Below are 27,809 nucleotides of genomic sequence, written 5' to 3'. Positions count from 1 at the left end.
ACTAACAAGTGAGGTGCAATAAGGTATGATTAAAGTTATTAAAGTGCAATAAAGTATGTTACATGCCTGATTTTTTTATTTATATAATGTATAGATATTCTTTTTAAAAAATGTATAGATATTCTGTCAACGAAAATTTACTATTTGTCCTTGGATATAGAAAATAAAATCCATATAAAAGTAAAGCATATCTAACATTCAAGAAATATTGATATTCGTCTTCGAACTTGTTCTATAGCTTTTAAATTGAATCCTCTGTTGCGGGCATAAAGAAAAATGGATTTTATATAAAACGAATATAACAGTAGTTTATTACTCCCATCGTTTCAATTTATAAGATTTAAATTTATAATTATGTTTATTTTTTTTATAAGACTTAATCTATAATATTTTTTTTTATTTTTAAACTAAAAATATCCTTCGTAAAAAGATAATATATTGATGAGAGAGAAATATTAGTTACTGTGGTAATTTAAAAAAAAAAGTTATAAATTTAAGATATATTTATTGTTATCAACTAAATTAATCACTTTTCTTAATTTTTGAGTCTTATATATAAAGAATGAGTATAAAAATATAATTAATTAGTAAAATATACCCATCTCTTGTATTTACATATAAAAACATTAAAATTATTATTTTTATATTAATTTTTTGTATTTTGTAACATGGGGTGTAACATGTCATTGATATAGGTCATAGTGTGATACGACTCAAACGCACAAACGGTCTAAGAATAGTATACCGAAGACTGAAGAGGATACGGCTCTTACAGAATTCCCTATCTCAAACTACGGATTGACATACTAGCCAATATATTAGATAATATACTCACACAACCAATAAAGTGGAACGAAATAATAAGGCTCACATGCATGTTATTTAATGTAGTGCTATTGAAGTTAATGCTTTGTAATTTTAGCTCATTAAAACCAACTAATAAAACGTACCCACAAGTTGGGGACAACCTAAGTTGTCAATTTTCCAACTGTAACTACTAGTAGTATTTTGACCCCCCAAACGTTGAAGATATACTAGTAATTTACTAGAGTGTAATGTTCTCCATATTTGTTTTTCGGGTTTACATGCATTTTGTATATTACATTTTCCTCTAATTAAAATTACATGCATAGCACAATTTAATTAGCACCTTTTGTATTATTTTCCCTACAATTTGATGGATACAATATTAGTCACATCTTTAAAAACTCATTTGACAAGACATTTATTTCCCTATAAGAATAAAAAATAGATACAGAAGATTTATAATTTTTTTTATCAACAAATTTAATTGTTGGTTTGTTAGAGAACATTTCATTGTGCATTAAAGATGAGAAAAATGAGATAAATTTTTTTAAAATTTAATATGAATTTCATTTTTATACTCTACTTTGATTCAAAACTTTTATCTCAATTTTATTTCTTTTCATTTTATTTAAACAATACCTTAATACTTTATTAAGGAAAAAAATTTAAACTCGTGATTTTTTTTTGTCTCTACCACTAAATTAACCTTTTAATTCTAACATTGCAATGTATTATACTAAAATTTTGAATATTTCATACAAAATTTTGTGTATTAATGTGTTGGACAAGAATATCACCTAGCTAAATTGGGAAACATAGGAATAATAGTATGATTTTCGGTATAGGAAGGAGAAAGGTCATCATGGTATGTCCCACACTCCATTTCACGCCTATATGTAATTTCTTCACCCATTTTCCCTTTTCACTGAACTCTTCCATACCTCTCCCTCTTTATCTCTGTTTTTGTGCAAATGGCCAAATGTTTGGCACTCTCACTAATCATAGCAGGCCTCTTCATTGGCTTGGTGAGTCCACAATGGAACATATTGAATCCAAAATGGGGAAGAAGTGATGAAGTAGTGAATCGTCCGGAATGGAACATATTGAACCAAAGATTGGGAAAAGGGGTTGTTGTTGGAGACAACTTGAAGAACTACTGCGAGAGTTGGAGGATAAATGTTGAACTAAACAACATTAGAGGGTTCAGTGTTGTGCCTCAAGAATGTGTGGACCATGTGAAGAAGTACATGACCTCATCTCAATACAAGGCTGATTCTGTTAGAGCAGTGGAGGAGATTAGGCTCTACATGAGTGGATTCTGCACTTTGAAAGATGATGGCAAAGATTCCTGGATTTTTGATATTGATGAGACCCTTTTGTCCACAATTCCTTATTATAAGAAGCATGGTTTTGGGTAAGTGCCTTATGCTAATCCTTTTTGTTTTTATTATATATATATATATATATATATATATATATATATAGTGCACACACATTCAATTAGTTTTTGGTTTTTTTGTTACTCTATAATCTAGAATCATAGGAACCGTTCAGACATTAAATAGGTTTTAGTAACCATGATGACTATGACTAGGTGTCCACAATGCACTAAGGAGATATTGGAGTAATCTCACGATAAAGCTTATATTGTTGTTTACTAATTGAAATAATAATGTTTAAGTTAATAAATATTGATTCAATTGTTAATAAAGATCAGATTTATATTCTACAAGAATGTGAGTTTGAATCCTATTATTAATGTGAAGATCTGATAAGTAATATGTAAGATCTTTGTAAACACTTAATAAAACTTGAGATATGTTCTGATACTAATGAGTTTAGTAGGATACTTGCCTAAATTTTATTTAAGAAAAAAATGTTTAGGCTATTTTTATCAAATCCGTTACTTAGGATTGTGCCATGTTGATTGTTGAGTAGATTTAGTTGGTGCTATTTTTGTCCAAGTGGTGCAAAACTGGTTCATGTCATTAATGCTTAAGATCTAAGGGAATGAATTCAATTTTGTGGATTCAATTTGTTTATTTTGTGCTCTGTCTTTTAGCTAGGAAGTGCAATCTGTGATGTGTCATTTAGTGACATGTGTAAGTCACTCTAACTTCTTTTATTTCCACTGACCAAAGTTCTCATGGTTGTTTTAGGAATTTTAGCCAAAATCCCGTCTTTGTGAAGATTATTATTCACAGAATGAAAAAGGTGTGAATTAGGTGACTAGCTAATATGATGTAACTGGGACAGCCAATCAACTTTTTTTGATCAATAGGATAACCAATCAACTTACATTTGACTCGTGAAGAACATTATCTTAATCACAGCATTGTAAATTTGTAATTGTACGCATCACTTATGATTGTGTCTGCTGCCACCCACAAACAAAAGAAGACCAAGAGTATGAATAATATACTACTTTTGATTCCATTTTATTATTAATTAAAAAAAATATTCATTAAATAAGAAATGAGTTCTAAAAATATTTTGTAACGTTTAATAAATTCAACTAATTGTTGAGATTGTGTTTAAACTAATGTATTGAATAATCTATTACAGCATTTCTCAACAAGATATGTGCATGAAAAGACTAAAGATTTTTTAAATTTTTTTTTCTAAAAGAGATTTGTATTGAATTTTGTTAGCGTTAGGATTAGTATTTAATTTTGAAAAATCCGAGTATTAAATTTATTGTCTTACTTATAACTATTAAAATACTCTATTGGAATACAAACTTTAGGGGAGAAAAGCTGAACGCAACATCTTTAGAAGAATGGATGGAGAAAAGCAAGGCACCGGCTCTTGATCACACACTCGAGCTCTTCCATGAAATCAAGAACAAAGGGTTCAAAATCTTTCTGATTTCTTCAAGAAAGGAAAACCTAAGATCTCCCACCGTAGACAACCTTGTGAGTGTTGGATACCATGGATGGAATAGGCTTACATTGAGGTAATTAATTTATTGTATTTTTTTTTCTTCTTCTCTTTTATCAGCCATTGAACAATGAATTGTGGGACCAAAATTTCCTACAATCAGAAATTTACACACATTTATAGGGCAAGTTAATTATCTGTTGATAAAGATAAGACGACTGATGTTTTATTGAATTTAATAAATATGTTATTAGTATAAAATTGCTTTACACTTTTAGTACATAATTTATTTTCTCTATTTTATTTTTTATAATTTATAAATCAGACTTAAAATCTCATATTTATACAATGATATCAGTTTACTACATATTGAATGTAGGAACGCGATTATTATGCCCACTTTTAATAAGTTAATCTCCTAACAAGAAATTATTAGGTGTTTTGAATGATTAATTCCTACTATTTTTTTACATGACATACAATTGAATGTTATTTTTTATAATTAAAAAATTTAACTACATGTCATATAAAGATAAATGAGGATATAGACTTGTGGTGGTCTAAACTAAATAATTTCCCCCTAACAATACTTAATAAATTACTTTTATTTTGTCGGCAGGGGTTTTGATGATGAATTGATGGACGTGAAAAAATACCATTCCAAGGTGAGGCAACAATTGGTCGATGAAGGTTATCGCATATGGGGTATTGTGGGAGATCAATGGAGCACTTTTGATGGACTTCCAATGGCCAAGAGAACATTTAAACTACCCAATTCTATTTACTATAAAGCATAAATTAATTTCTCACTGTTTACCTATTATATGAACATACTTTTAACTTTATTGGCATTAGCATAAGCATGAGGCCATAATACCCATAAGCTATTGCCCCTTCATCATGTCAAAGGTTTATGAATTATGGAACTTTTGTTATTCTATTATTACTTATTTACCCCATTGCACAAAATCATAATGGGCTTTTTATGTGGGAAAAGGAAAAGGCTATTTAAAAGGGTCATGACCCAGTTGACAGCTTTATTTCTTTGCTACCACAAAGAAACACAACTCGTAGTATCTATTTTCTTCAGTCGGAATCGATACCCTGTAAAAGTGTAAAATATATTAAAGCATCTTTCAAGTGTGACATGGTTGCTGACATCTTCAATAACGTAATTTGATATTGTAAAAGAATGATAGCACATTTAATTTGATTGTAAAACGATTAACATTAACAATTAACGATACTACTAAAATGTGGAAACAATGAGGTCATCATGGCCCAATGTTTCTCACCTTGTCAAATTGCTAATTGTCCTTGTCTTGTTTTCTAGGCTAGCTAAACAAAGTACACTTTCTCATTGTCCAAGCATTATTTATAAGAAAACAAAAATGCCCAATAGAAGGTGGGGGAGGGTCTTAAATTAATGTTGATAACGTAAACGACAATAGTTATTAGTATATTCATAAATTTAAATTTTCTTTCGTTTGATTTCAATCCTTTTTCTTTTTTCAGGTTAAACTGTTGACTTGGTCTTTATAATTTCTCATTTTAAGTTTTAGTGTTTATAATTTTTTTTTATAATTTTTAGTCCTTATATATGCAAAAAGTTAGTTGTAGTATCTATTATTATTATTATTATTATTATTATGATCATCATCAAACTTTCTAACTATTTAGGGACAACTATAAGTTCTATCATCATCATCATCAGAAAACTTTCTAACTATTTAGGGACAACTATAGGTTCTAACATGACAACTTTTTTTTTCTTCTTATTTATTTTGAATATATTATTTATTACTACATCTATCAGATTTTTTTTTCTTTATTTTCCCCGGACACCCAACAAATAAGGTCCGTTTAACATAATCCGTCGCTGCCGTGAAAAATTTAACAGTTTTTAAATATGTTATATATTTTAAATAATTAACACCTTGGTCAAGTAAAAGTGGCCGTAGGAAGAAAATACCAGCAGAAAAATCGATGGGTTCCACTTTGGATTCCTTGACCTTGACTCTCTGACTCTGATTGAAATTGTCCTACTACATAAAATCACGCAGTTAAAAATTATAAGAAAGCTAATCCCAGCCTCCCACTTGCATGAATTTTGTGCTAAAAAATTACTAGTATATACTACTTAAAATGAAAGCAACTCACTTAAAAATAAACAAATTTTGTTACTTTTTTAATATTTAAATTTTAAAGCAATAAAATACACTTTAAAAATAATAACTAAGGCTTTAATATTTTAAAAATATCTTACATATATTTTATTATAATTTTAATATTAACTTTTTAATTAATGAGTGGAGTACATCTTTAAAATGTACTCTATCTTTAAGTTTAATCTATCTACAATTCCTTATTTTAGATTTTTATTTTGTTAATTCCAATATTTCCAAAAAGGTATTTCTAAATTCCAAGCATGGTAATTTGGGTCTGGTTTTGCCTTTTGAGGAAAATGAAAGAACATTTTTGCTAATCATACGGTGCAAAAGCAAAGCAAACCTCACGTGCACACCGTTAGATATTTTCTGTTTGCATTCCAATAATCATCGCTACCACACCACCTCAAACAAAGTCGTACGTTAGAAACATTATTACATTGGGGAATGTACATGGTACCTGGTACTGCAACAGGATCATCACCAATCCAATCACCGATAGTGAGCTTCACGCGCCACCTTGGCGCGTAGGGTTGCCAGCTGCTATTCCTCCAACCAAAAGGAGCCAAAGCCAAAGCCCATTCGTTCGTCACCGTTCTGTTCACTCTCGCGAGCACCCACCCAACCTTCTTCGCCTTGCCGGTGATGGAATTAAAAGCACCCGCCCTATTCTGCATCCAATTCTTGAGCTTCACGTGAACCCCTTTTCGGGTAAGATTTTTGACGCGACCGGTTCCGTGAAATTTCGGTCGTATTCTGTCTTATCTATAATTTGCGAAAATACCTTTGCTTCAATTTTTCATTTTTCGTTGATTGTTGGGTCCAATTCGCATTGGGTCACTTCTGTTCCCTTTCTTCGTGTTATTTGTTTCACCCGTTTGGGACGGTAGGAATTCTGTTCCTAATTTACCCATTATTTTTAATGTCAATTCTGTTATTGTTATGAGCATCGTGTGAATATTTGTTTGTGTAGTATGAATTGCTTTCTAAGGGATTTTTTCTTCTTCTGCTGGGTTATTATTGGTTAAGGAGATGTTTAATCACCACTTCATACATTTTTTTAGATTATTTAAAATGAATTATGCTTCCTTGTGTGTTGTGCCTGTTGTTGGGAGCCTGCTTTATTTATGTGTTGTTTTCTGAGTCTAGACTAACCCTTTGAAGTTTGAACTGTGTGAAAACAGTAGGGAAGAAACTGAAAATTGGTATAGAGTGGGATAGCGAGAGCACGTTTTGTTACTTACTGTTTATCTATCATGAATAATATATAATGCAACAGTGAAACTTGATATTTACAGTTTATGTGGGAGAGAGAACATATGTTTTCTCATTATCCTTGTGGAGCTTTTGTATTTCTGCTCAAGCTCGTCATTCTTGATGTGTTTGGTTAGTAAACTAAACCTGTACCGAGCAATATCAATGGCCAAATTTATTATGAACAGAGATGTTCTTACTTATACGAAGGCGTTTATTTTTTCCTTGTCAATTGCTGTAGCATTTCAAAGATGTCTGGTTTTATTGTATCATGTATCAAGGTTTTGCAGCTTATTGTGCCAAACAGAAGTGTACCAATGCATAATTTGGAGTCGTTATTTAAACAGTTGTATCTCCAATAGAAGTGAACCTTCTTTACTTTATATATTATTCTTACACATTGGCAATCATTGTTTTAACAAAATTAGCTATACCTCCCTATTTTTTTATCTGAACCATACTCATAGTACCCTTAAAAATATCAAATCAAGGGAGGTGCAAAGGAGGTAGGTTTTATTTTCCAATTGAGAAGGGTGTAAGTGTAACCAACACTAACTTCCAGAATGTTATTTTTCATATTGCAGACCCAAGGCATTGAATATTAATTGTATACTCAATTTTTAGGGTTATGATCAACAGCTATGATGGTTTAAGGTTTTTAAATTGTTTATATGTTCTTACAAGCTAGTTGCTTTCTTTTTGGTTAAATTTTGATGCTAAAGTATCTTTTTTTCTTTCATAATTGTGAAAGATTGATGACAACTTGTTTGGTTTGGGCATCAAGAACAAAAAACAAGCTTTGTAGAATTTTACTGGTGAGCATTACCATCCAAGGGAAAACGAAAAGTCTAAAGCTTTTACTAGTTTGACTAGATAACTGATACTTTTATCTTTGCAATTAACAATTTAGGAAAATTATGGAAGCACATTCTGCTTTCTCTATTGAAAGGTCAAATGCTAATGACATGGGGATGTCTGAAGTATTTCCTTCATCGTTGCCTGTCCTTCCATCGCCTCTAGAAGAGACATTCCCCAAATTATCTGATTCTCGACCAGCTTTTATGGAAAAAGAACTTAAAACAAAACCTTTTACACATTCAAGTCATTTAACTTCCAGCGGAGCAGTTGGGCATATGTTTTCATCTTCTCCTGGATATTCAACTGATCTTCATCACTCATCCTTTTCATCTTATGAAAAACAACCTAGAAATACTCATTTTATTTCACAACCATTGGGTAACATGGCTTCATTGCCATTATCTTATTCTTCAAATAGTGAACCAATACCTTCTACAACGTCAACCCCTTATTCCAATGGAAACAGTGTTTCCTGGCATACAGATTCTCTGCCTAGCTTTCTTGATTTCACAGCCAATACCTCCGTTGATAATAGTCAAGTAGAAAACCGTGCCTGCAATATCATGGCAACTGAAGAGTATTCTAAGCGAAATGATTGGCAGGAGTGGGCTGACCAATTAATCAGTGATGTTGATCCTTTGACTTCTAACTGGAATGATCTTCTTGCTGACAACATTCAAGATCTGGAACCAAAGGTTAAGTTTTTCATTTCTCAAACCAATATGAGCTTGCAGAGTATACTTATTAGCAATTTATTCAAGGAGTGTGTTAGAATCTCATTTGTTTCTTAAGGCGGTGTACCAGGTCACAAAATCATCTTCACAACTTCCAATAGAACACCAATCTCAAAGCCATCAACAACTTTGTGCTTCATCTGGAGAAAATCGTGTTGGTGTTGCCCCAACTTCCTCAGCAAATTCTGCACCTGCCAAGCCACGGATGCGCTGGACACCTGAGCTTCATGAGGCATTTGTGGAGGCTGTCAACCAACTTGGTGGGAGTGAAAGTATGTCTATCTTTCTCTCTTTTCAAAGCAAGGCCTTAGTTTCTTAAACTTCTGTCTCCTTATTTTTCCCCATTTTCTTTTTACAGGAGCTACCCCTAAAGGTGTGCTGAAGCTCATGAAAGTTGAAGGATTAACTATATACCATGTTAAAAGCCACCTACAGGTATAAACAATTTGCGTTGTCTTCTTAGGTTTGTTTCCTTGCGTGCTTTTGATGAAATATGCTGCTCCATGAAATGCAGAAATACAGGACAGCTAGATATAGACCTGAGTCATCTGAAGGTACTCAAGTAACATATGCATTGTATTATATATTCCTTATTCATACTGTATAGGTAATGCTTTGCACGTTGGTTAGGACGAGGAGATCATTGGCTATTGAATAACTTTTTGATGTATGCCAAGTTGATAATTCTCATCAAATTTCATATTAATTGGATACTAGTTTGCTGTATATAAAAATATTTAGAATTTGCATAAAATATGTTTTTCAAACAAAAAAGAAAATCACCTTATTTAATAAGTACACATTAACTGTAAAAATATTTGTTTATTTTTTTATATGAAAATCAAAGAGAATAGAAGAGTTTTTGAACTTTCAAATAACTACCCAAGTACACATTAACTGCAATTTTTCTAATAAATTGGAGAGATTATGAGACTTAACTCTATTCAGTCTATTGATGTCTGTTATTAACCTGGTTTTCTGCATTTGATGTCTTGAATTAGTGTGTCTTAAATCTCTTCCTTGAAATCTAGAGCAATGCTCCTTCTCTGTGTAGTCCCATAATGCACAATTTGTTGAATACTGTTGGCAGGAGCTGCAGAGAAAAATCTAAGTCGAATCGAAGAGATGTCATCTCTAGATTTGAAAACGTAAGTAAACTATTTATTGCTATTTAATTTAAGTAACTTCTCTTATCCTGTGTTGTATTTGCATGAAAATTGATACATCAAACTGTTTGGCAACATTTTGTTCTCTGATGTGACTTTGCTAATACAAATATTCTCCTCAGATGTTAAGTATTTTTGTATTTCTCTTTAAATTTTACCGTTAATGTCCAAATCAATCTAAAGGTATAAGAAAACATGGATTTTGAAACTTGAAATGTGGGCTTAAGTTTTCCATTCATCATTGATGTTAGTTATTTGTTTTGTTTGGCGGGAAACGTTGCATATCCAATCATGCTGGCTAGTAATTGCATCCTAGAGACTGACACTAACACTCACAGCACTGGTATGCAACTTCAATGGATTTTTAGCCCTGTATGCTTTGTTTCTTCTAGTGGCTAGTTATTTGTTTTGTTTGGAGGGAAAAGTTGCATATCCAATCATGCTGGCTTGTAATTGCATCCTAGAGACTGACACTAACTCACAGCACTGGCATGCAACTTTAATGGAGTTTTAGCCCTGTATGCTTTGTTTCTTCTATTGGCAGTAATTATCCAAATCTTATCCACAGATAGATAAACAAAAAATTAGGGGAAGCTTTGATGATGAATATAACTTGAATAAGGAATAAAATAAAAGAGGAGGATTTTTAGATAGATCAATACAGTCTGCATCAAGGTTCTTAGTGGGTTATGATGTAAGAATCAGGAAAGAACTTTTTGAGTATTCTCAAGGAGCCATCCCAGATTAGGGCTATGAGAGGATTAATATTTAATGGCACTATGTAAATTTTTTGGAGCATATTTGACACATGCACAGACATGAATACTAATATTTATGCCGACTTTACCACTGAATTGTTAACAGTGGTATTGAGATCACTGAAGCTCTGAGGTTGCAGATGGAGGTTCAGAAGCGGTTGCATGAACAGCTTGAGGTATTAACTCTGATCTTTCAGGAATTTCCTTCTGATGTGTTCATTGATTGTTAAAAGATTAGAAATTTGATTCAAAGCCTCGTTTGCAAGCTGCATTTCTGTCACAGTTGCCATGGCTAATTCATCATATATAACTTAATGGAAATAGTGAGAATGAACTTTTAAGACTTGCTAGTATTATGAACTTCAACTGATGTTTGTGAGCTTGGTGAAAGGAATTGAGGAATGTAACTTGCCTATAAAGAAAGGAGTTAATATTGTTTACTGTTTCTCTCGTCTTCCATAAGAAAGGAGTCAATAAATAGATTAGTCATTAATAAATAGCCAGTCTTAATGTATAGTCATTAGATTAGTTTCATATCATTGTAGATAATTGCAGTACCTTTTTTAAGTAGAGAAAAATTCTCTTAGAATATGGATTTAGGCCTTTAAGTCAGCCCCAAAAGCTAGCCCATAGGGTGAGGGTTATTCCCCACTTATATACTCTATCTTGGTACTATTTTTAGCCGATGTGGGACTTTGGATTTTTCCCAATACACCTCTTCACACCTAGTACTTTTGAACTTGGTGCATGGATAATATGGTGGTTTTTCCAACAAATTCATTAAGAAAGGAAATGGTAGAAAGCAGGAGGTTTCTGAATCTTCCGAAACAAAAAGAGTTGATGTTAATTTTCTTTATGTTCTTAATCTTGTTATCAATTAGGTTGTTTCTCTTTGCTATTGCTTTGAAATTAGATACTAAACATAAACATAGCATGTTAATTTATAGGTGATGCCCATACCCTTGACTACTTGTAGAAGATATAGAACTATGCTCATTAAGTCTTGCAAACTTTCTTTTGAACTTTTTTTTTTAATCCTTTTAATTTTAAGAGGAATTAAAGAATATGGTTACTATAGTTAGCCACGTGGACTATGGTGAGAACTTTTGTTTCTTCTTGGAGCATGAAACTAATTTCTGTTATATTATTTGGCATTTATGCCTAATAGAATTTTGGGGTATGGGACTTTTGTTATATCCCATGCATGAAATTTCCAAGGCACGCCCACTTGTCTCTTATGGTTGTTGTTCCTTTTTTCATGGTATGATCTGATACAGTTCTCTCCTATTTTCTATGTTAGATTCAAAGAAATCTACAGTTGCGAATAGAAGAACAAGGAAGGTACCTTCAGATGATGTTTGAGAAGCAGTGCAAACCTGGCATTGAAACATTTAAGGCATCATCATCTGTCATCGAGAGTCAATCTGGAGTGTCTTCTGATGCCATCAAAGATTCTCCAGCCAAAACTGAATCAGAAACCATCAAGGTGGACCACTGCAAGTCAGGAGCTGATCTGGCTAATGGCAGTACCACAGTTGAGGAAAGCTCATTGGAAGTGGCTGAGAAGCAGGATGCTCCTGAAATTCAAGCTTCCGACAATCCTGAGCAACATGCTAGTGAAGATAGTGGTAATGCCTCAAAGCGTCCAAGGACAGAGGAGTAAGCCATATGATCTACTGAATCAGCATTGAACTGACAAGACGATACCAATTCATTTAAGATTTCTATTTAGTAAGGAAGACTTGGTAGATCCATAACTTGAGTTTCCCCTAACCTGTTGTGATCAATGAGGACTTGCATATGTATGTCATTGTGTTACAAAAATGATGAGTCAATTTTTGGACCATGAGGTTCTTCGAACTTCTTATTTAGCATCCTTGTTAGGATGAGATTCTAGTGTACAGTACAGATAATGACTACATCTCAAATCATAAGTGAGGAATGAATTAGGACAGTATCTTTCCAAATACTACCACCCAAAATTCTATGTTAGTACGTACATCTCAATATGAATTGTTTATTTTAACTGTACCGGAATAATAAAAAGAAGGGCACAATTCTAGTTCTCAAGTTCGATCTTAACAAATAGTGCTGAAGTGAATACTTGCAGGTAGCCTAGGAATGTTAGCGTATCCTGTGACACCCTCTACCCTTACAATTATAACTAACTAATTAAATAAATCATACAAAATTTATTTAAAAGATTATAAACACATAATAATAAAAGAAGAAAAAAATGCAAAATTAATTAATAATTTTACTTTTTAAACACATTTAATTTAAATCAATTCAAAAGGGTAAAGGTTCACATCCACTTAGTGAAAACATAATAGAATATATATTTTTTTTAATAAGAGATAAGATTATCCCGGCTCAAAACAAGGCCGTTCACTCTAAATAAATAATAAAAAGAAACTAAAGAAGAAAAGTATAACACAATTATATCATTCAGTAAATCATAATCCCTATCACAGACTAAGTCTCTCCATCTCTAGCATGTGACTCATCATATGAAGGCTCACATGAAACAAAGTGGCAATCAGCCCAAACACAAACACACACCGGGAGTGAGTTATCACATTCATATATAATAAAACATTAGAGCATGTGAAACATATAATACTTAAAGCTGAATTTATATAAATAGCATTACTGCACAAAATCGCACACATTATTCACACCCATTCAAGTTTACACACTCCATAAAATAACATCAACCACAATTGTTAACTCAATGAAATTCAAACACAAGCGTTATGCAACAATTATACTAAGACTCAAGCCTATATGCAATGTGGTACCATGTCAGTGAAAAACAACACTGGTACGCTTAGGAGTACATGACAAAGCACACCACACAATGGGTATACTTGGTCACTCTCACTAAGTAACATCATAAGGTGACCAGTCAGGGTTACTCTGTTTTGCGAGAATGCCCCAACCACATGGGATCAACATGGGCTTAAAGGAGCACTCAAACCGAGTATCTTTACCCCCAAGGCCTAGACTCCGAAGAATCCGTTTGGGCCTCACCTTCCTGATTCAGGTCCAACCCCTAAAATATATATTTTTTTATTTGCACGCAGACACTGTTTATGAGTTATATAATACCCACGACCTCACTCTTATATTTCAACATATTTAACAAAATGCGCTACAGTTTAACCCTTCAGGATCCTAACTAGAAATCCTACAATTTTCTTTAACACTGCGCATAAAAGTTCTCTCAAGGTACACACTGGTCGGGTTACTGTATAACTCATAACTCACATGACAAGTAATATCTCTACAAATATCAATCACACACTCATTCACAACCATGTTTCATGTCTACAGTCTAACATTTCACACTCTAACTAATTACAAAATATACTCAACAATTAGATAACAATTTATCATAATAATAATAATATACAATATTTAACTTCAAGGCTTATAAACAAGTAACTATAAAATACACGTAAAATATATATATAAGTATATTATATTCAAAATATATAACAAAATATATATATTAACGTAAACGTAAACGTACATATCACATATAACATATAAAAAGTATTAAATATATATTAATATAAAGTAATCACAATAATATCAAATATATTATTAAGTAAATACAAATTATATATAACAATAAAATATATACTCATATTGATTTCTATGAACAACATGTATACCTATATTTTAAATATATTTCAACTAAGTTGCCAACATCAAGAAAATGCCTAATTACAATGTGAATACAATTTTAGTTAATTTCTTTAAATGATTTTAGCCAATTCAATTATCCAACAATCCCTACACCTATGAATTTCATGACAAGAAATTACCCACGTGAAATAAAATATACAGTTTGTAAAAAAAACAGTATCAATATATATGTACACGTATACACTGCGGTGTAAAAATAATTATCTGGACACAATATACATTAGCACGGGAAAAAGATTGAAAGGCCAACATATCTGGTATAAACAAAATCACCACCACACAATTTTTATGTTAATTATAAAGAATTCTAATTCCTAAGGTACACACTTAACAGAGAAACACATCAATCATACAACAAACTCGCAACAGAACACCAATTGGTTCATCAAACACACTCAATCCGCGATTAAACATGAAAACATAATTAAATTCATAAACACCCCAAAATAACCCAAAAATTGATCCTCTAGGGATCCCTACACATGTTCATTCTAATCCCCAAGCGTGAGTAACTCATCCCTTACCTCGAGGTAGTCGCTTAAATGTTCTCTGTTAGCAATGGTGGCGTCTCTGGTGCTCTCTAGAGCTCCTCCTCTGATTGCTCTGTTAGGGTTCTTGTGCGTCAGAAAAGAAGAAAGGAACAGAATGTGTTTTCCAAAAAGTTGCTCTAGGTTAACATTTAGCTTATATAGTGGAAATTTATGACTTAATAATTTTTTTTTTATTTTTTCTTATTTATTTATGTATTAATTTATTATTTTCTTATTTACTTATTAAAGTTACGGCTGTTACATATGGTCTGTTATTATTTGTCCATCTGTATCACTTGGAATAGAATCATTCTTTCGATTGTTACATGTATGCAAAGCAGTTATTAGGTTATTTTTCTTTGAGATTCTTGAGACTTATGCCACTCCGCCACCTTGTTGCATTCTACACTACAACAAATCTTAATTAGCACTTGGATTTCAGTTCAAAGCAACTTTTAAGCAAAAACAGTTAACCAAAAACTTATAGCCAATACATATAAGCAAAAGGCAAAAGCAAAATGTGCTCAATGTAAAATGCTCTATCTATAAGGCAAAAATATATACAGATGCTCCAATCATCAAACCTATCCTTTATTGTAATTTTAAATTTCAACTTCAAATGCAATTCTACTACCGAGTAAACATATTGGTGTCCGAAAATAAAAACAAAACACATTTCTACAAGTTATGCCACATTGCCACAGACCCCGCAGTCCTACATGGCACTATTTCTGGAACCCTGTAAGCTTGCTTATAGTTATCATCCCAAATGGCTCGGAGAGACAAGCCTGCGTAGTAGCCGACGATAGTTGTGCCACAGAATCCATCACATGTGCATGCCATATCTATTGTCATTGTGAACACTACTGCTACTGCTAATTGGCCAGTCGGAGGTGGAAGCCGTTGGTCAAGCACATCCTTCAGTAGCATCTGAGGTTCCTCCATTGATGTCAAATACTTGTTTGAAGACATTGTAGTCAAGAGTTCTCCGGGATGCTTTCCCATGAATATCTCCAACACCACTACTCCAAAACTATACACGTCACACTTGTCAGTCACCCTCATTGTTTGTATGAGTTCTGCAAATTCCAATTTTTGTTACTGACTCATCTCACCCTTTAATTTATATGACAAGAATATAACAAACAAGAGTATAACAAAAGTATTTATAAGCTGAATACAACTCTAGTGCACTGTATATGAAACCAGAGTATATCAAGACATAAAAAATTGTATTAATATTGGAGTTTAATGGTCACGGGTTATTAGTATAAATATGTTTACACGACAAACCAATTAAAATGTTTTTTAGTTTGAATTTTGACAGTTATTATAAAGATTCAGAAATTTATCATATATAGCAATTTGGGATTAAATGATGTTATATTATCATTAAATCATAAATCACCATTTAAATTATTTTAAGATAATTATTTTAAACATCATTAAATTTATCTTATATGATGAGTTATTGTTGAAGATATACTTTTGTAACTGCATAATATTTTATTTTTCAGTTTTAAAATAGGATTTAGTAAATAAGTTGATTTCCTAAGTCAGTTCTGATGGATTAGTCTAGTCAATAAGTGATTCCTATCTTTAAGGAGCAAGTTAATTTTAATATTCTGTTTTGCTAATATCTTGTTATCTAATTAGTTTATCTTTTGCTATTTATTGTATTGCTGCGGAGAACAATCTGAATTAGAATAGAATAATATTATTTCCTCCATATACATATTGTCTCTCTTCTCTCCTCTGTTTTTTATAATTTTTTCCACAAAATCAACAGTGAATTATTTTTCTCTTAAGTGATAATATAAAAAAATTTTATAGAGTCATTGGGTTCAACTTAAATTCATATTTATTGTATCTAAAATTTAAATCATTTAATACATAAGTTTTTAATTGTTAGTGACATTTAATAAAATATATTTAATACTTCATAAACCAGAGTTCTAATGCCACTGGTTAACATAATTTAAACCATTTAGTATATATATATTAGAATTTAAATTGGCTGGATGATGTACCTGGAGCCATGTAGCCATACAAACCAGCAGCAACTGAGGTCCATGTTGAAGTGTTGGAGCTTAGCAGCTTTGCTGTGCCAAGACGAGGTTCTAAGTCGGAGTCTAGTAGAATGTTATTCAGTGTTACATCCCGGTGCACAATTGCTGGGGAGCAGTCACTTTGCAGGTATGAAATTGCGTGTGCTATTCCCTGCACAATTTTCAGCCTTGTGGCCCAACTTAACTCCAATTTAGTTTCCTCTCCATACAACACTTTCCCCATGCTTCCTCTTTGTACATGTTCATAAACCAAGAACATTTGTCCACTCCAAGAACAGAACCCGTAAAGCTTTATTATATTGCGGTGCCTCACTTCAGTAAGTGATTCTATCTCATTCTGAAAGCTCTGGCGATTCACTGCTGGAATGTCATCAGAGTCTGATATGTTGAGCCTTTTAACAGCAACAACTTGACCTGTGAGTAATTGTGCTCCAAAGCTGGTTCTCATTGCAGTGATTTGGGTTTTCTGATTTCTCTCCAAAGCTGGTTTCTTTTTTCCAAAGGGGTTTCTAAAATGTGAATGTTTGAGCCTCTTTGTAAGAGGGATGGTGTCGTTCCTATGTGTTCGTTTGTCCAATTTTCCTTGAGCCAATGCTTGATCCTGTGACCCTTTGCACTGGCCAGACCTATGAGAGGTGCAGCATCCTCAAATGGTTCAGTTTGGGTCACTTCACTTGCTCCACCACAATGCAAGAGCTTTGGGATGATTCCCTCACTTCCAACACCACCCTCCAAAGTTTGATATCCACTTGGATTGCTCATGAGTAACCTCCTTCTCCCTCTTTCTTGATCTTAATTTAAATTTTTATCCTAAATAATATTTATTAAAAATAAAAAAATTTATTTTCTACGTGGAATTCCAACTCAGACATATAAGACCCTGGTGACATTCTAGGTAACTTACCGACGTGTCGAGTTAAATGTCACATCAACAGTTAACAGATCCCTTATAATGATAAGGATCTCGCACGAAACTTTTCATATATTAGTGACCTATCTTAAAAGAAAGTTTATTAGGGATCAGATGAAAATTCGGATATATAACATGAATAAAAAAATATATTTAAAAAAAAAAAACTTAAATTTGCCATGAATAATCTTGTAGCAGATGCAGAAAATAAGTAAATAACTCTATATATCTATCAATTAATCACAGATATCATATTGGACGTCAGACATTTATGTAGTAACTTTATATGTCTTTGCCCAGCAGTGGCCGTAACACATGGTAGTCTCTTTGATGTACCTATTTCCTGTGGTCTATTTCAATGACAACCAGCAAGAAAAGAAGCAGGAACAGGTGAAATGGAAATAACATTACACTTACTGCATGGCCTTAAAATTCTACCTTACATGGAAAGTTTCAATCTGGAGCCTAATTATTGAGAAGATTAGTGCTAGATGATCCAGAAGGAAAAAATATCTTTCCAAACAAAGGTCCCAATAATCCATAGCCATTCTTAATGGCATCAGAGATTCCAGCCACATTTGAAGAGATAGATTTCTCCAAATAGACTGGCATCTTCTGCTTTTGCTCTCACTGTGAAATTAGCGTCTACTCCGGTAAAATTTTTAAGGAAACCTTGAAACGCTGCAAAAAGATCTGCAGAAACACATCTAGTGACCCAGAATTGCACACTGTGCCACCAGGCCTGAATGTTAACCTCACTCCATCAAAGCTCTAGCACAAAAGCTAAAATGATGGAGATAAATAGAACCATCAGGCAAGGTTTTTCAGTTGAACAGAACCAAACTTTGATCAGAATTCAGAAGACACAAACCTAATAGCAAAGTAATTGTTTTTCCTTTTTTATTTCTTCTTTGAAGAGTAATCTGAATTAGAGCCTAAAGAAAGTGATTATCCTAACATTCACAAGAAATTTCACATGTTTCTGGTCAACCTTCCTAGCAAACATAAGTTGACTTCAATTTCCTGATTACTCTTATTTCAAGTTAGTCAGATGGTTTTTTCATTTTTTTTTGGTGAATAAGTTGGTCAAATACTCAAATGTTAACATAAATATATAAATTGTGCACATTCAATGGGGATTACGAACTTTCCAGTCAGAAGACAGGCAACTGAAATTGCACATTATACCAGCAGAGGAATGGAAGCGAGTGGATAAATTGATATTAATGTGACAAGAAGAAAATATTAGACATTTTTTTCATTTCAGTCAAGAGTCACCAATCGCTCAGTTGTGACAAATAATTTTAGAATAGTAGACTTTTTTTTCATCTCAATTATATCAAGAATATTGCGTAAATGCCTGAGGTGAAATATGATATCTCCTTTGATTAATTATAGTTATTTTTCTGTGAAACTTGATTCCTAAGACGTATTTCACACTATGCCCCCTTCATGCCTTCTACACTACAACAAAGCCAACTCTTAATTAGCACTAGCTTGAATTTCAATTAAAAAAAATTCCTAAACAATAACAGTTCACCAAAAACTTATAAATACATCTCATTTAAAGAGTGAGGAATGCATCTTCCCCAATATTATTCATTCATGACAAATTTCTTTTTTCTTTTTGGGCAAACGGGACAGGAACTATAAAGAAACAAAAGGCAAAACAAGTGTGCTCAATGTAAAATTCTTTTATTTATAAGAGAGAACATATACACACACACATGACTAATTCAATTGCAGATCATACAGAAGCTTCAATCATCAAGCCTATCCTTTATTGTTATTTTAAGTTTCAACTTCAAATATAATTCTACTACCAAGTATTATTTAATTGTGTGTGGAAAATAAAAACAGCATATTTTAATACAAGTGATGGCACAGACCCCAGTCCTACTTGATACACTATTAGTGGAACCCTGCTGTAAGCTTGCTTATGGTTATCATGCCAAATGGCTCTGTAAGACAAGGCTGCTTAGTAGCCAATGACAGTTGTTGTGCCACAGAACGCATCATGGGTCTGGACTCTGGAGCCGCACGTGTGCATGCCATAGCCATGGTCACCGTGAACACTACTGCTTCTGCTAAATTGCCCGTTGGAGGTGGAAGCCTTTGGTCAAGCACATCCTTCAGTAGCACAGGTGGTTCCTCTGTTGATGACAAAGACTTGTTTGAAGACATTGTAAACAAGAGTTCTCCAGGATGCTTTCCCATCATTATCTCCAAAACCACCACTCCAAAACTATACACGTCACACTTGTTAGTGACCCTCATTGTTTGAGCTAGTTCTGCAAATTCCAAATTTTGTTAGTGTGACACCCTCTACCCCTCACATATATATTAATAAAGGAATAAAAATTCAAACATTAATTAAAAGTATTTTTTTAAAACATTTTTAAATACAAGCTTTTCAAATGGGTAAAAGGCTCACATTCACTTTCTTCTACATCATATTCAAACTTGTCCAAATAAATAATAAAGTCATCTCGACTCAAAGAAAGTCATATAAGTCTCATACAATTAATATAGAACCTATATCCTAATGTCACATCCTATCAGAGCGTGGTGTTCCCGTGTCCCCTAGCATGAGGTTCTTCATAGTCATCCACCTATTCATCTGCTCCCCCGAACACAAGTTCAAGATCATCACAGGATCCAAACACAACAACACACAGGGAGTGAGTTATCACATTCCTAGCTAATAGAGAAAGAAGACAATCAAATATATATATTATATAAATGAGATACCACTTGCTTAAACATAGCTCACGTAACTTCACCACTTCGTCATTCAAAATTCACTTTTCAATTATCAATCACATTACACAAGAATCCCACACTTCAATCAAGATATAATAACACATCAATTAGCAATCATATGCAATAGTTATGCTAAGACTCAATTCTATATGCAATGTGGTACCATGTCAGTGAAAAACTACCCTGGAGCGCTTAGGAGTACATAACAAGACACACCACACAATGGGTTTGTCAAGTCACTCTCACTAAGTAAGATCATAGGGAGACCAGTCAGGGTCACGATGTTTTGCGAGAATGCTCCAACCATATGAGATCAGCATAGGCTTAAAGGAGCACTCAAACCCGGTGACCCCCAAGGCCTACACTCCGAAGAGTCCGTCAGGGCCTCTCCCTCCTGATTCAGGTCCAACCCCTAAAATAATTTTTTTTTTACATGCAGACACTGCTCATGAATTATACAATACCCACGACCTTACACTCGTGTTTTAAACATGTTCAACACAATTGCGCTACGATTTAACACTGGTTCCTAAATAGGAAACCTACATTTTCTCTTTAACACCGCGCATCAACGCTTTTCTCAAGATAACGCTGGTCGGGTATTGTACAATTCATAGCTTACAACACAAGTAATTTCACATCAAGTGTTAACTACACACTTATCCACAACTAGAACTCATTCACAATTTCACATCTCATAGTGTCACAATCCACCATCACATGTTTACACGTATCTCACAAATTAACACATGTTCAACTTTACACTTATACTCAATCTCAATAACAATATTATAATCTCAAAGCAACATGCTATTCTACAATTCATCACATACTCACAATTTGAATTATCATTTCATATCCTCAATATAACAATTTATATAAAAGACTATCACAACATGAGAACTAAAACCCCTCAAATAATATTACACAATTATATCCAAATCATAGGTCCAAATATACAAATATCAAGAGCACAATTTATCAAACAATTTTCATCAGGACATCAATATTTTATTTATAATCATAAAGGAAAAATTGCAATTTAACAAACATCCCAAAATAAAATCCCAATTTAATCCTCTAAGGATCCCTACACATGTTCTCACTAATCCTCAACTGTGAATAACTCATCCCTTACCTCTAAGCGGGCTCACGTGTCTTCAGCCAGCGATAGCCACATCTCTAGCAGTTCCCAGAAATTCTTTCAATTATTCATCCGACTGCTCCGATAGAATCCCCAAACGTCAGAGAGACGGAGAAGAGATTGAAACCTCCACTTGTACTGTCTTCATACGATTCTTTTTTCTCCCTCCACGAATATTATCTCGCAAATCCCAACGGTGGAAGCGTGCGGAATTGAATTTTGAACAACATATCCAAATTTCACAATAATCCAACGGTTAACGAAACCGGGATCGTAGTTTTACCAAGACAGCTCTGGGTTTCTGCGGGAAAGAAAAAGGCTACAATGCGAAGGGTTTTTCTCTCAGTTCAGATATGATATCGAAATTCCCAACGGTGAGAATGCTCGGAATTGTGTTGCGAACATGATACTCATATTTCACGACGATCCAACGGTGAACGGGTTTGAGATCGTCGTTTTTCTGAGATTGGTTTGGTGGGCTGCGGGAAAAAGAAAGGGTTTTGAGAGGAGAAGGGAAAAAACGAAAATGGGGCCAAAAGGAGGCAGCTGACTTAACATAACTATTTATACCTAGGGTACTCAGCCTATTATTTGCTCTATATTTATTTATTTATTACTAAAAAGCTTTTTAAATCTATTTACGAAAAATTGGGATGTTACAGTTAGTGACTCATCTCAGCCTTTAATTTATATCATAAGTATGAATATATCAAGACTATATATATGCTGAATGCAAGTCTAACTCTCTAAGGCACTGTATATGGCACAAGAGTATACCAACACAAAGAAACTATTTATTGGAGTTCAATTGTCATGCACAATCACTGTAATATTTCACCTATCAACCAACCAGAAATCATTCTTAATATGACTTTGAGGTAATTATTATAAAAATTAACATAGTTGTCGATGTATGATTAAATCATTTGATAAATATGCTATTAAGTTAGACCATTTAACTCATTCTAATTAAATCAGGTAATATATATTTAATACTGCATAAACAAGAGTTCCAATGCCACTCGTTAGCATGATTTATAATAATGATCATATGCCCAAGAAAATAAATTGGTTGCAACATGTACCTGGAGCCATGTAGCCGTAGGATCCAGCAACTGAAGTCCATGTTGAAGTGTTTGAGCTTAACAGCTTTGCAGTGCCAAAATCTGCAAGACGAGGTTCTAAGTCGGAGTCTAGTAGTATGTTATTCAGTGTTACATCCCGGTGCACAATTGGTGGGGAGCAGTCAGAGTGCAGGTATGAAATTGCATGTGCTATTCCCTTCACAATTTTCAGCCTTGTAGCCCCACTTAGCTCCGATTTTTCTTCCTCTCCATACAATACTTTCCCCAAACTTCCTCTGTGTACATGTTCATAAACCAAGAACATTTGTCCCCTGCAAGAACAGAACCCATAAAGCTTTATTATATTGCGGTGCCTCACTTCAGTAAGTGATTCTATCTCATTCTGAAAGCTCTGGCGATTCACTGCTGGAATGTCATCAGAGTCTGATATGTTGAGCCTTTTAACTGCAACAACTTGACCTGTGAGTAATTGCGCTCTATAAACACTTCCAAATCCTCCCTTTCCAATGCAGTACTTGTCATTGAAGTCATCGGTGGCTTTAACAAGATCAGAAAATGTGAATTTTCCATCTCTTCCCCAAACCATGCTAATAGATAGATCACTTTTTTCAGTGATTTTGGACTCTTCATCAGGGTTATTTTTGGTGTGCCGCCAGCAAAGTAGGATTCCAACACCAATAATCCCAATAAGTAAGACACAAACTGGTATGAGAATACTAAGAAGAACATTTTTATTAACCCCTCCAGATTTGTGTGAGGAAAATACTTTGGGACAAGTTAATCCTTTTACCTCACCACACAAACCTGAGTTCCCAACATAGGCTTCAGAAGTCACGGTCTGGAAAACACGACCTGTGGGGATTGAACCACTCAAGTTGTTGTAAGAAAAATCAATAGATTGAAGGCTGATCATGTCTGAAAGTGATTGTGGGATTGTCCCTGTAAGATGGTTGTGTGAGACATTGAGAACCTCCAATGATGCTAACTTTTCAAGGCTTGGGGGAATCGCTCCAGAAAGATAGTTGCTGCTGAGGTCTAACATGATTTGGAGTGAGAACAGATTGCCAAGTTCAAATGGTATCTCCCCGGATAGATTGTTATGGCTTAAATTCAGTCTCAGTAAGCGATTGCAATCACCGAGCTCTCTAGGAATGCTTCCACTGAAGTTGTTATTTGATAAATCAAGAAAATTTAGCTGAGCCAATCTGCCATAACTTTTGGGGATTTCTCCTGATAAATGGTTACTGCTCATGTTGAACAATAAAAGTTGGCTTAGATTTCCAATTTCAGGTGGGATATGGCCAGTGAATTCATTGGAATGCAGGCTTAGATGCCTTAATTGACTCAACTTACTTAGCTCAGATGGAATTTTTCCAGAAAGTTTGTTGCTTCCCATTTCCATCTCAGTTAAACTGACACATTCACCCCACTCCGGGGAGAGGTCACCAACAAGCTGATTTCCACCAAGTGAGACAAAAACAAGATTTGGGAGCACCCCAAATGCATCTGTTATGTTTCCAGTGAACTGGTTATCATCAAGCCGGACTCTAATTAGTGATGAACAGTTTCTCAAGGACTTTGGCAGTGGCCCGGAAAAGCTGTTGTTATTGGCTGCCAAAAAAGTTAGGTTGCCATGACCGCACAAGTCAGGAGGTAGTACTCCAGAGAAGCTGTTGTTTGAAAGGTAAACATAAGTCAAAGGATTATTCATTCCAAATGCTCCTGGAATGCTGCCAGAGAAGTTATTGGTGAACACAGAAAAATAACTTAAAGCAGGTAGTTGAACAATGGATTCTGGAACCTCCCCATACAAGTTATTAGTGTTGACATCAAAGATTTGCAGTGAGGTTAAGTTTCCAATATCCATGGGAATGGTTCCAGAGAGCTCATTGAAGAAAAGATTCATGACTTGAATGTTTGTCAAATTCCAAAGTGTAGATGGAATTGGACCAGAGAATGCGTTTTGTGAAAGGTCCAACTCTATCATTTCCTTCAGGTTTCCAATCTCTAAAGGAATGAGACCAGAGAACAGATTCTTGTACATATATAGGTAGTTAATTTTTTTCAAAAGGCCGATCTGAGAAGGAATCCTTCCTGTAAACTTATTGTTTTGGAGTTGCAAGGAGATCAATTGGGTCCAATTAGAGATGAGCAAAACAGAAAGTTGACCAGAAAAGGAATTCTCTGATAACCCCAATTCTGATATTTTAGCCAGATTCGCTAAGGATATAGGCAAAGGACCAGACAAACTATTCCCTGCTAAACTCAAGAAGGTTAGTTTTGTGCATTGGCCAAGCTCAGAAGGAATTGTAGAGTTCAAAAAATTATTTCTGAGATCAAGACTCCATAGCTCCCTGAGTTGGCCTAAGGAAGAAGGAATTTTCCCATGGGCAGAAATGTTATTCAATTCAAGAATTTGAAGCCCAGATATCAATCCTATCTCAGTAGGAACAGAACCATTAAACATGTTATTACCTATGCGAAGTTCTTTGAGATTAGAAAGCATGGACAAGTTGGGTGATAGTTTTCCTTGTAGCCCAGAATTGGTGAGGTTGAGGTATTCTAGCTTGGCTAATTTGCTATACATGGATTCTGGAATTGTTCCATTCCAGTTATTCTGAGAGATGTCAAGGTATGTCAAGTTATGGCACTGAAGTATGAAACTAGGGAATTCACCGGTGAGTGTGGGATTTTGATGCAAAGCAAGGCGAGTTAAGGAAGGCATGCATGAATATTGGAACCAGTCAGGAGGAGTTATAAAGTAGTTTGATCCAAGGTCCATGTACCATACCTTAGGGAGATTCATGAGCTGATAAGGAATGGTTCCATTGAGACTGTTGTCGTAAAAGCTAAGATATTGAAGCTCCCTTAGCTGACCTAGTTCATAAGGCAGTGTTCCTTCAAATAAGTTGTTACCAAAGTCCAATAAAGTGAGCTTGGAGAGGTTACCAATTGCTGATGGTATTGACCCACCAAAATGGTTGGCAGTGAGGTTGAGTTGGGTGAGGTTAGGGAGGGAAGCAAAATCCAAGGCAGTGAGAGTCCCAGTGAGATTGGCATCAGACAAGTTTATCTCTAAGACTGTTGTGTTAGTGTTGTCACAAACAATGGCATCCCAATTGCAAAGGTTGCCAAGGTTGGTGAGGGACCATGATGAGTTTAGAGAAGAAGGAAGAGGAGGGGATAAACTGTTTTTCCATTTGACAAGGGCTTCTGATTCTGTTATTTGTGATGAAGTAATTTTGAATGGAAGAAGAGATATGAAAAAGAGTATATGAAAGAGAAGAGCATGAACCTTTAGAAAACTTGCCATGTCTAGGATATGGCATGGCCTGTATGTTAATGTTTTACTCTCTTATATAGCAGAATCGGTTTCTGTTAAGACTTTGGAGTTGTCAAAAATACTCTGACATGAAAATCCAACTAGGAATTAGTTAAGCCAATTTCTGTTGATAAAAGGCAGAGATAAATGTAAATATAAAGAAAACATAACTACATGGTGTGGTCCACGTTATGTGGTTTTTTCAAACTAAAAAACAACTCGATTTTTTATTTTGAAAGAATTTACTCATAATCTGAAATCATATCTCACATGTTTTAATCTATTATGAATGTCTGATTCTTCCACCCTTGCTACGACGAAGCTTCCATATAGATTTGGGAAAAGAATCCTCCGCGGTTTTGAAAAAACTGCACAAGAACTCAACCGATAATTAAAACAATTCAAATACAAGGAAGTGTTCAGAAATCTCACCATTAGCGGCAATAAATACACAATTCAAATATTTGAATGTCAAAATTTCATATTCACAAATCCTGACAGAAAAAAAAAAACTTCAAAATGTATTAGTCCACACCAAGAGCTGTCAAAACGGGCAGTCCGGCCCACGTGGGCTAGCCCGCAACGGGTTGAACTAAAAATGGGTTAGTCCAGCTCGGTCCACTTTTGTGTGGGCTAAAAAAATGTCAGCTCGGCCCGGCCCACCACGGATTGGTGGGCTATGCAGGCTGACCCACTTTTCTGTCTTTTTTTTGTAAAAAAAAAATTATTCCAAACAACTTAAAATAAAATCCAATATAAAAATCAAACTAAATCAAATCTAAACATTCAATATTAAAGTAATTAAAGTCTTTAAAATAAACATTCAACATTAAGATAATTGAAATTTAAATGTCATAAAAAATAAACTTCTAAACTATTAAAATTAAACATTGGAGTCATGGACTGTGAAATTCAGAACAACTTTCTCTTCTTTCTCAACATCACCATTAATTTCATCTACAAAGACAAAAAAAAAAATAAACAATATCATTAATAAGTCAAATAAATAAAACAGCACACCAATAACAAACTAAAAATTATGGAAAAAGAAATGTAAATTACCAATATCTTCAAAATCATTTATCCAATTTTGGGTTAAAATTAGTGCTTGAACATTGGAAGGAAGAAGACTAACGCGATACTTATTTAGCACACGAGCACCGATGCTAAATGTCGATTCATTGTTTAGCACACGAGCACCGATGCCAAATGTCGATTCACTAGCAACAGTTGTTATAGGAATGCTTAACACTTCACATGCCAATCTACAAAGATTTGGATAACGTTCTTGACGGTCCTTCTAATAACTCAAAATATCCAACTTAGGAAAAAACTATGGCTCAAGCGGTGTCTCAGTCAAATAGAGATCTAATTCAGACTTGTCACTCAAATAATTGATATAACTATGACAATATAAGAGAAAAATTAAATTAAATAAATTGAATCATAAAATAATATATTATTTAAATTTGATGGGTTGATGGGCTGGCCCACCAATCCATGGGTTAAGTTCACCTGACCCACGGGCTAAGTGGATCGGACTAAAAAGTTGCCGATACCAATTTTTTAAAAAAATTGAGCCCGATCCACCTCTAGCTTGCAATGGGCCAGACTGGCCCACGGGCTGGAACCCATTTTGATGACTCT

At 34.1% G+C, this 27,809-nt stretch overlaps 4 protein-coding genes across 4 annotated transcripts; 2 read left to right on the top strand and 2 right to left on the bottom strand.

Annotated features, from left to right (window-relative positions):
- The first annotated feature begins 1,720 nt into the window (after nucleotides 1-1,720).
- LOC114406952 (acid phosphatase 1-like) lies at nucleotides 1,721-4,646 on the top strand. Its single transcript, XM_028369835.1, has 3 exons — nucleotides 1,721-2,221; nucleotides 3,554-3,763; nucleotides 4,307-4,646. Exons 1-3 carry the CDS (start codon nucleotides 1,779-1,781, stop codon nucleotides 4,482-4,484), a joined length of 831 nt encoding a protein of 276 aa, XP_028225636.1. The 5' UTR covers nucleotides 1,721-1,778; the 3' UTR covers nucleotides 4,485-4,646.
- A 1,593-nt stretch (nucleotides 4,647-6,239) lies between these two features.
- LOC114406951 (protein PHOSPHATE STARVATION RESPONSE 1-like) lies at nucleotides 6,240-12,695 on the top strand. The gene is made up of 9 exons (XM_028369834.1): nucleotides 6,240-6,566; nucleotides 7,861-7,924; nucleotides 8,020-8,662; nucleotides 8,772-8,973; nucleotides 9,060-9,136; nucleotides 9,216-9,255; nucleotides 9,792-9,849; nucleotides 10,732-10,801; nucleotides 11,926-12,695. The coding sequence occupies exons 3-9, from the start codon at nucleotides 8,027-8,029 to the stop codon at nucleotides 12,286-12,288; spliced, it is 1,446 nt and encodes a 481-aa protein (XP_028225635.1). The 5' UTR covers nucleotides 6,240-6,566; nucleotides 7,861-7,924; nucleotides 8,020-8,026; the 3' UTR covers nucleotides 12,289-12,695.
- Nucleotides 12,696-15,547: 2,852 nt separating this feature from the next.
- Nucleotides 15,548-17,386, bottom strand: LOC114405271 (MDIS1-interacting receptor like kinase 2-like). The gene is made up of 2 exons (XM_028367878.1): nucleotides 16,900-17,386; nucleotides 15,548-15,948 (listed from the first exon to the last, which is right to left on the bottom strand). Exons 1-2 carry the CDS (start codon nucleotides 17,384-17,386, stop codon nucleotides 15,548-15,550), a joined length of 888 nt encoding a protein of 295 aa, XP_028223679.1.
- Nucleotides 17,387-19,522: 2,136 nt separating this feature from the next.
- Nucleotides 19,523-26,214, bottom strand: LOC114406950 (MDIS1-interacting receptor like kinase 2-like). The gene is made up of 2 exons (XM_028369833.1): nucleotides 22,841-26,214; nucleotides 19,523-20,139 (listed from the first exon to the last, which is right to left on the bottom strand). The coding sequence occupies exons 1-2, from the start codon at nucleotides 26,151-26,153 to the stop codon at nucleotides 19,760-19,762; spliced, it is 3,693 nt and encodes a 1,230-aa protein (XP_028225634.1). The 5' UTR covers nucleotides 26,154-26,214; the 3' UTR covers nucleotides 19,523-19,759.
- Between the last annotated feature and the right edge of the window lie 1,595 nt (nucleotides 26,215-27,809).

Source organism: Glycine soja, chromosome 3 (assembly GCF_004193775.1).
Source record: "Glycine soja cultivar W05 chromosome 3, ASM419377v2, whole genome shotgun sequence".
Taxonomy (NCBI): Eukaryota; Viridiplantae; Streptophyta; class Magnoliopsida; order Fabales; family Fabaceae; genus Glycine; species Glycine soja.
The sequence above is the reverse complement of the archived record's forward strand: the minus strand, read 5'-3'. Positions and strand labels throughout refer to the sequence as shown.

Bases quoted from the DNA above. Each gene is read 5' to 3' on its own strand.
- LOC114406952 (XM_028369835.1), top strand. From the start codon at position 1,779: ATGGCCAAATGTTTGGCACTCTCACTAATCATAGCAGGCCTCTTCATT. The intron at 2,222-3,553 runs GTAAGTGCCTTA...TACAAACTTTAG, and splicing joins TATAAGAAGCATGGTTTTGG to GGGAGAAAAGCTGAACGCAA. The intron at 3,764-4,306 runs GTAATTAATTTA...TTTTGTCGGCAG, and splicing joins TGGAATAGGCTTACATTGAG to GGGTTTTGATGATGAATTGA.
- LOC114406951 (XM_028369834.1), top strand. From the start codon at position 8,027: ATGGAAGCACATTCTGCTTTCTCTATTGAAAGGTCAAATGCTAATGAC. The intron at 9,850-10,731 runs GTAAGTAAACTA...AATTGTTAACAG, and splicing joins TCATCTCTAGATTTGAAAAC to TGGTATTGAGATCACTGAAG. The intron at 10,802-11,925 runs GTATTAACTCTG...TTTCTATGTTAG, and splicing joins GGTTGCATGAACAGCTTGAG to ATTCAAAGAAATCTACAGTT.
- LOC114405271 (XM_028367878.1), bottom strand. From the start codon at position 17,386: ATGAGAACCAGCTTTGGAGCACAATTACTCACAGGTCAAGTTGTTGCT. The intron at 15,949-16,899 runs GTACATCATCCA...TGGAATTTGCAG, and splicing joins GTATGGCTACATGGCTCCAG to AACTCATACAAACAATGAGG.
- LOC114406950 (XM_028369833.1), bottom strand. From the start codon at position 26,153: ATGGCAAGTTTTCTAAAGGTTCATGCTCTTCTCTTTCATATACTCTTT. The intron at 20,140-22,840 runs GTACATGTTGCA...TGGAATTTGCAG, and splicing joins CTACGGCTACATGGCTCCAG to AACTAGCTCAAACAATGAGG.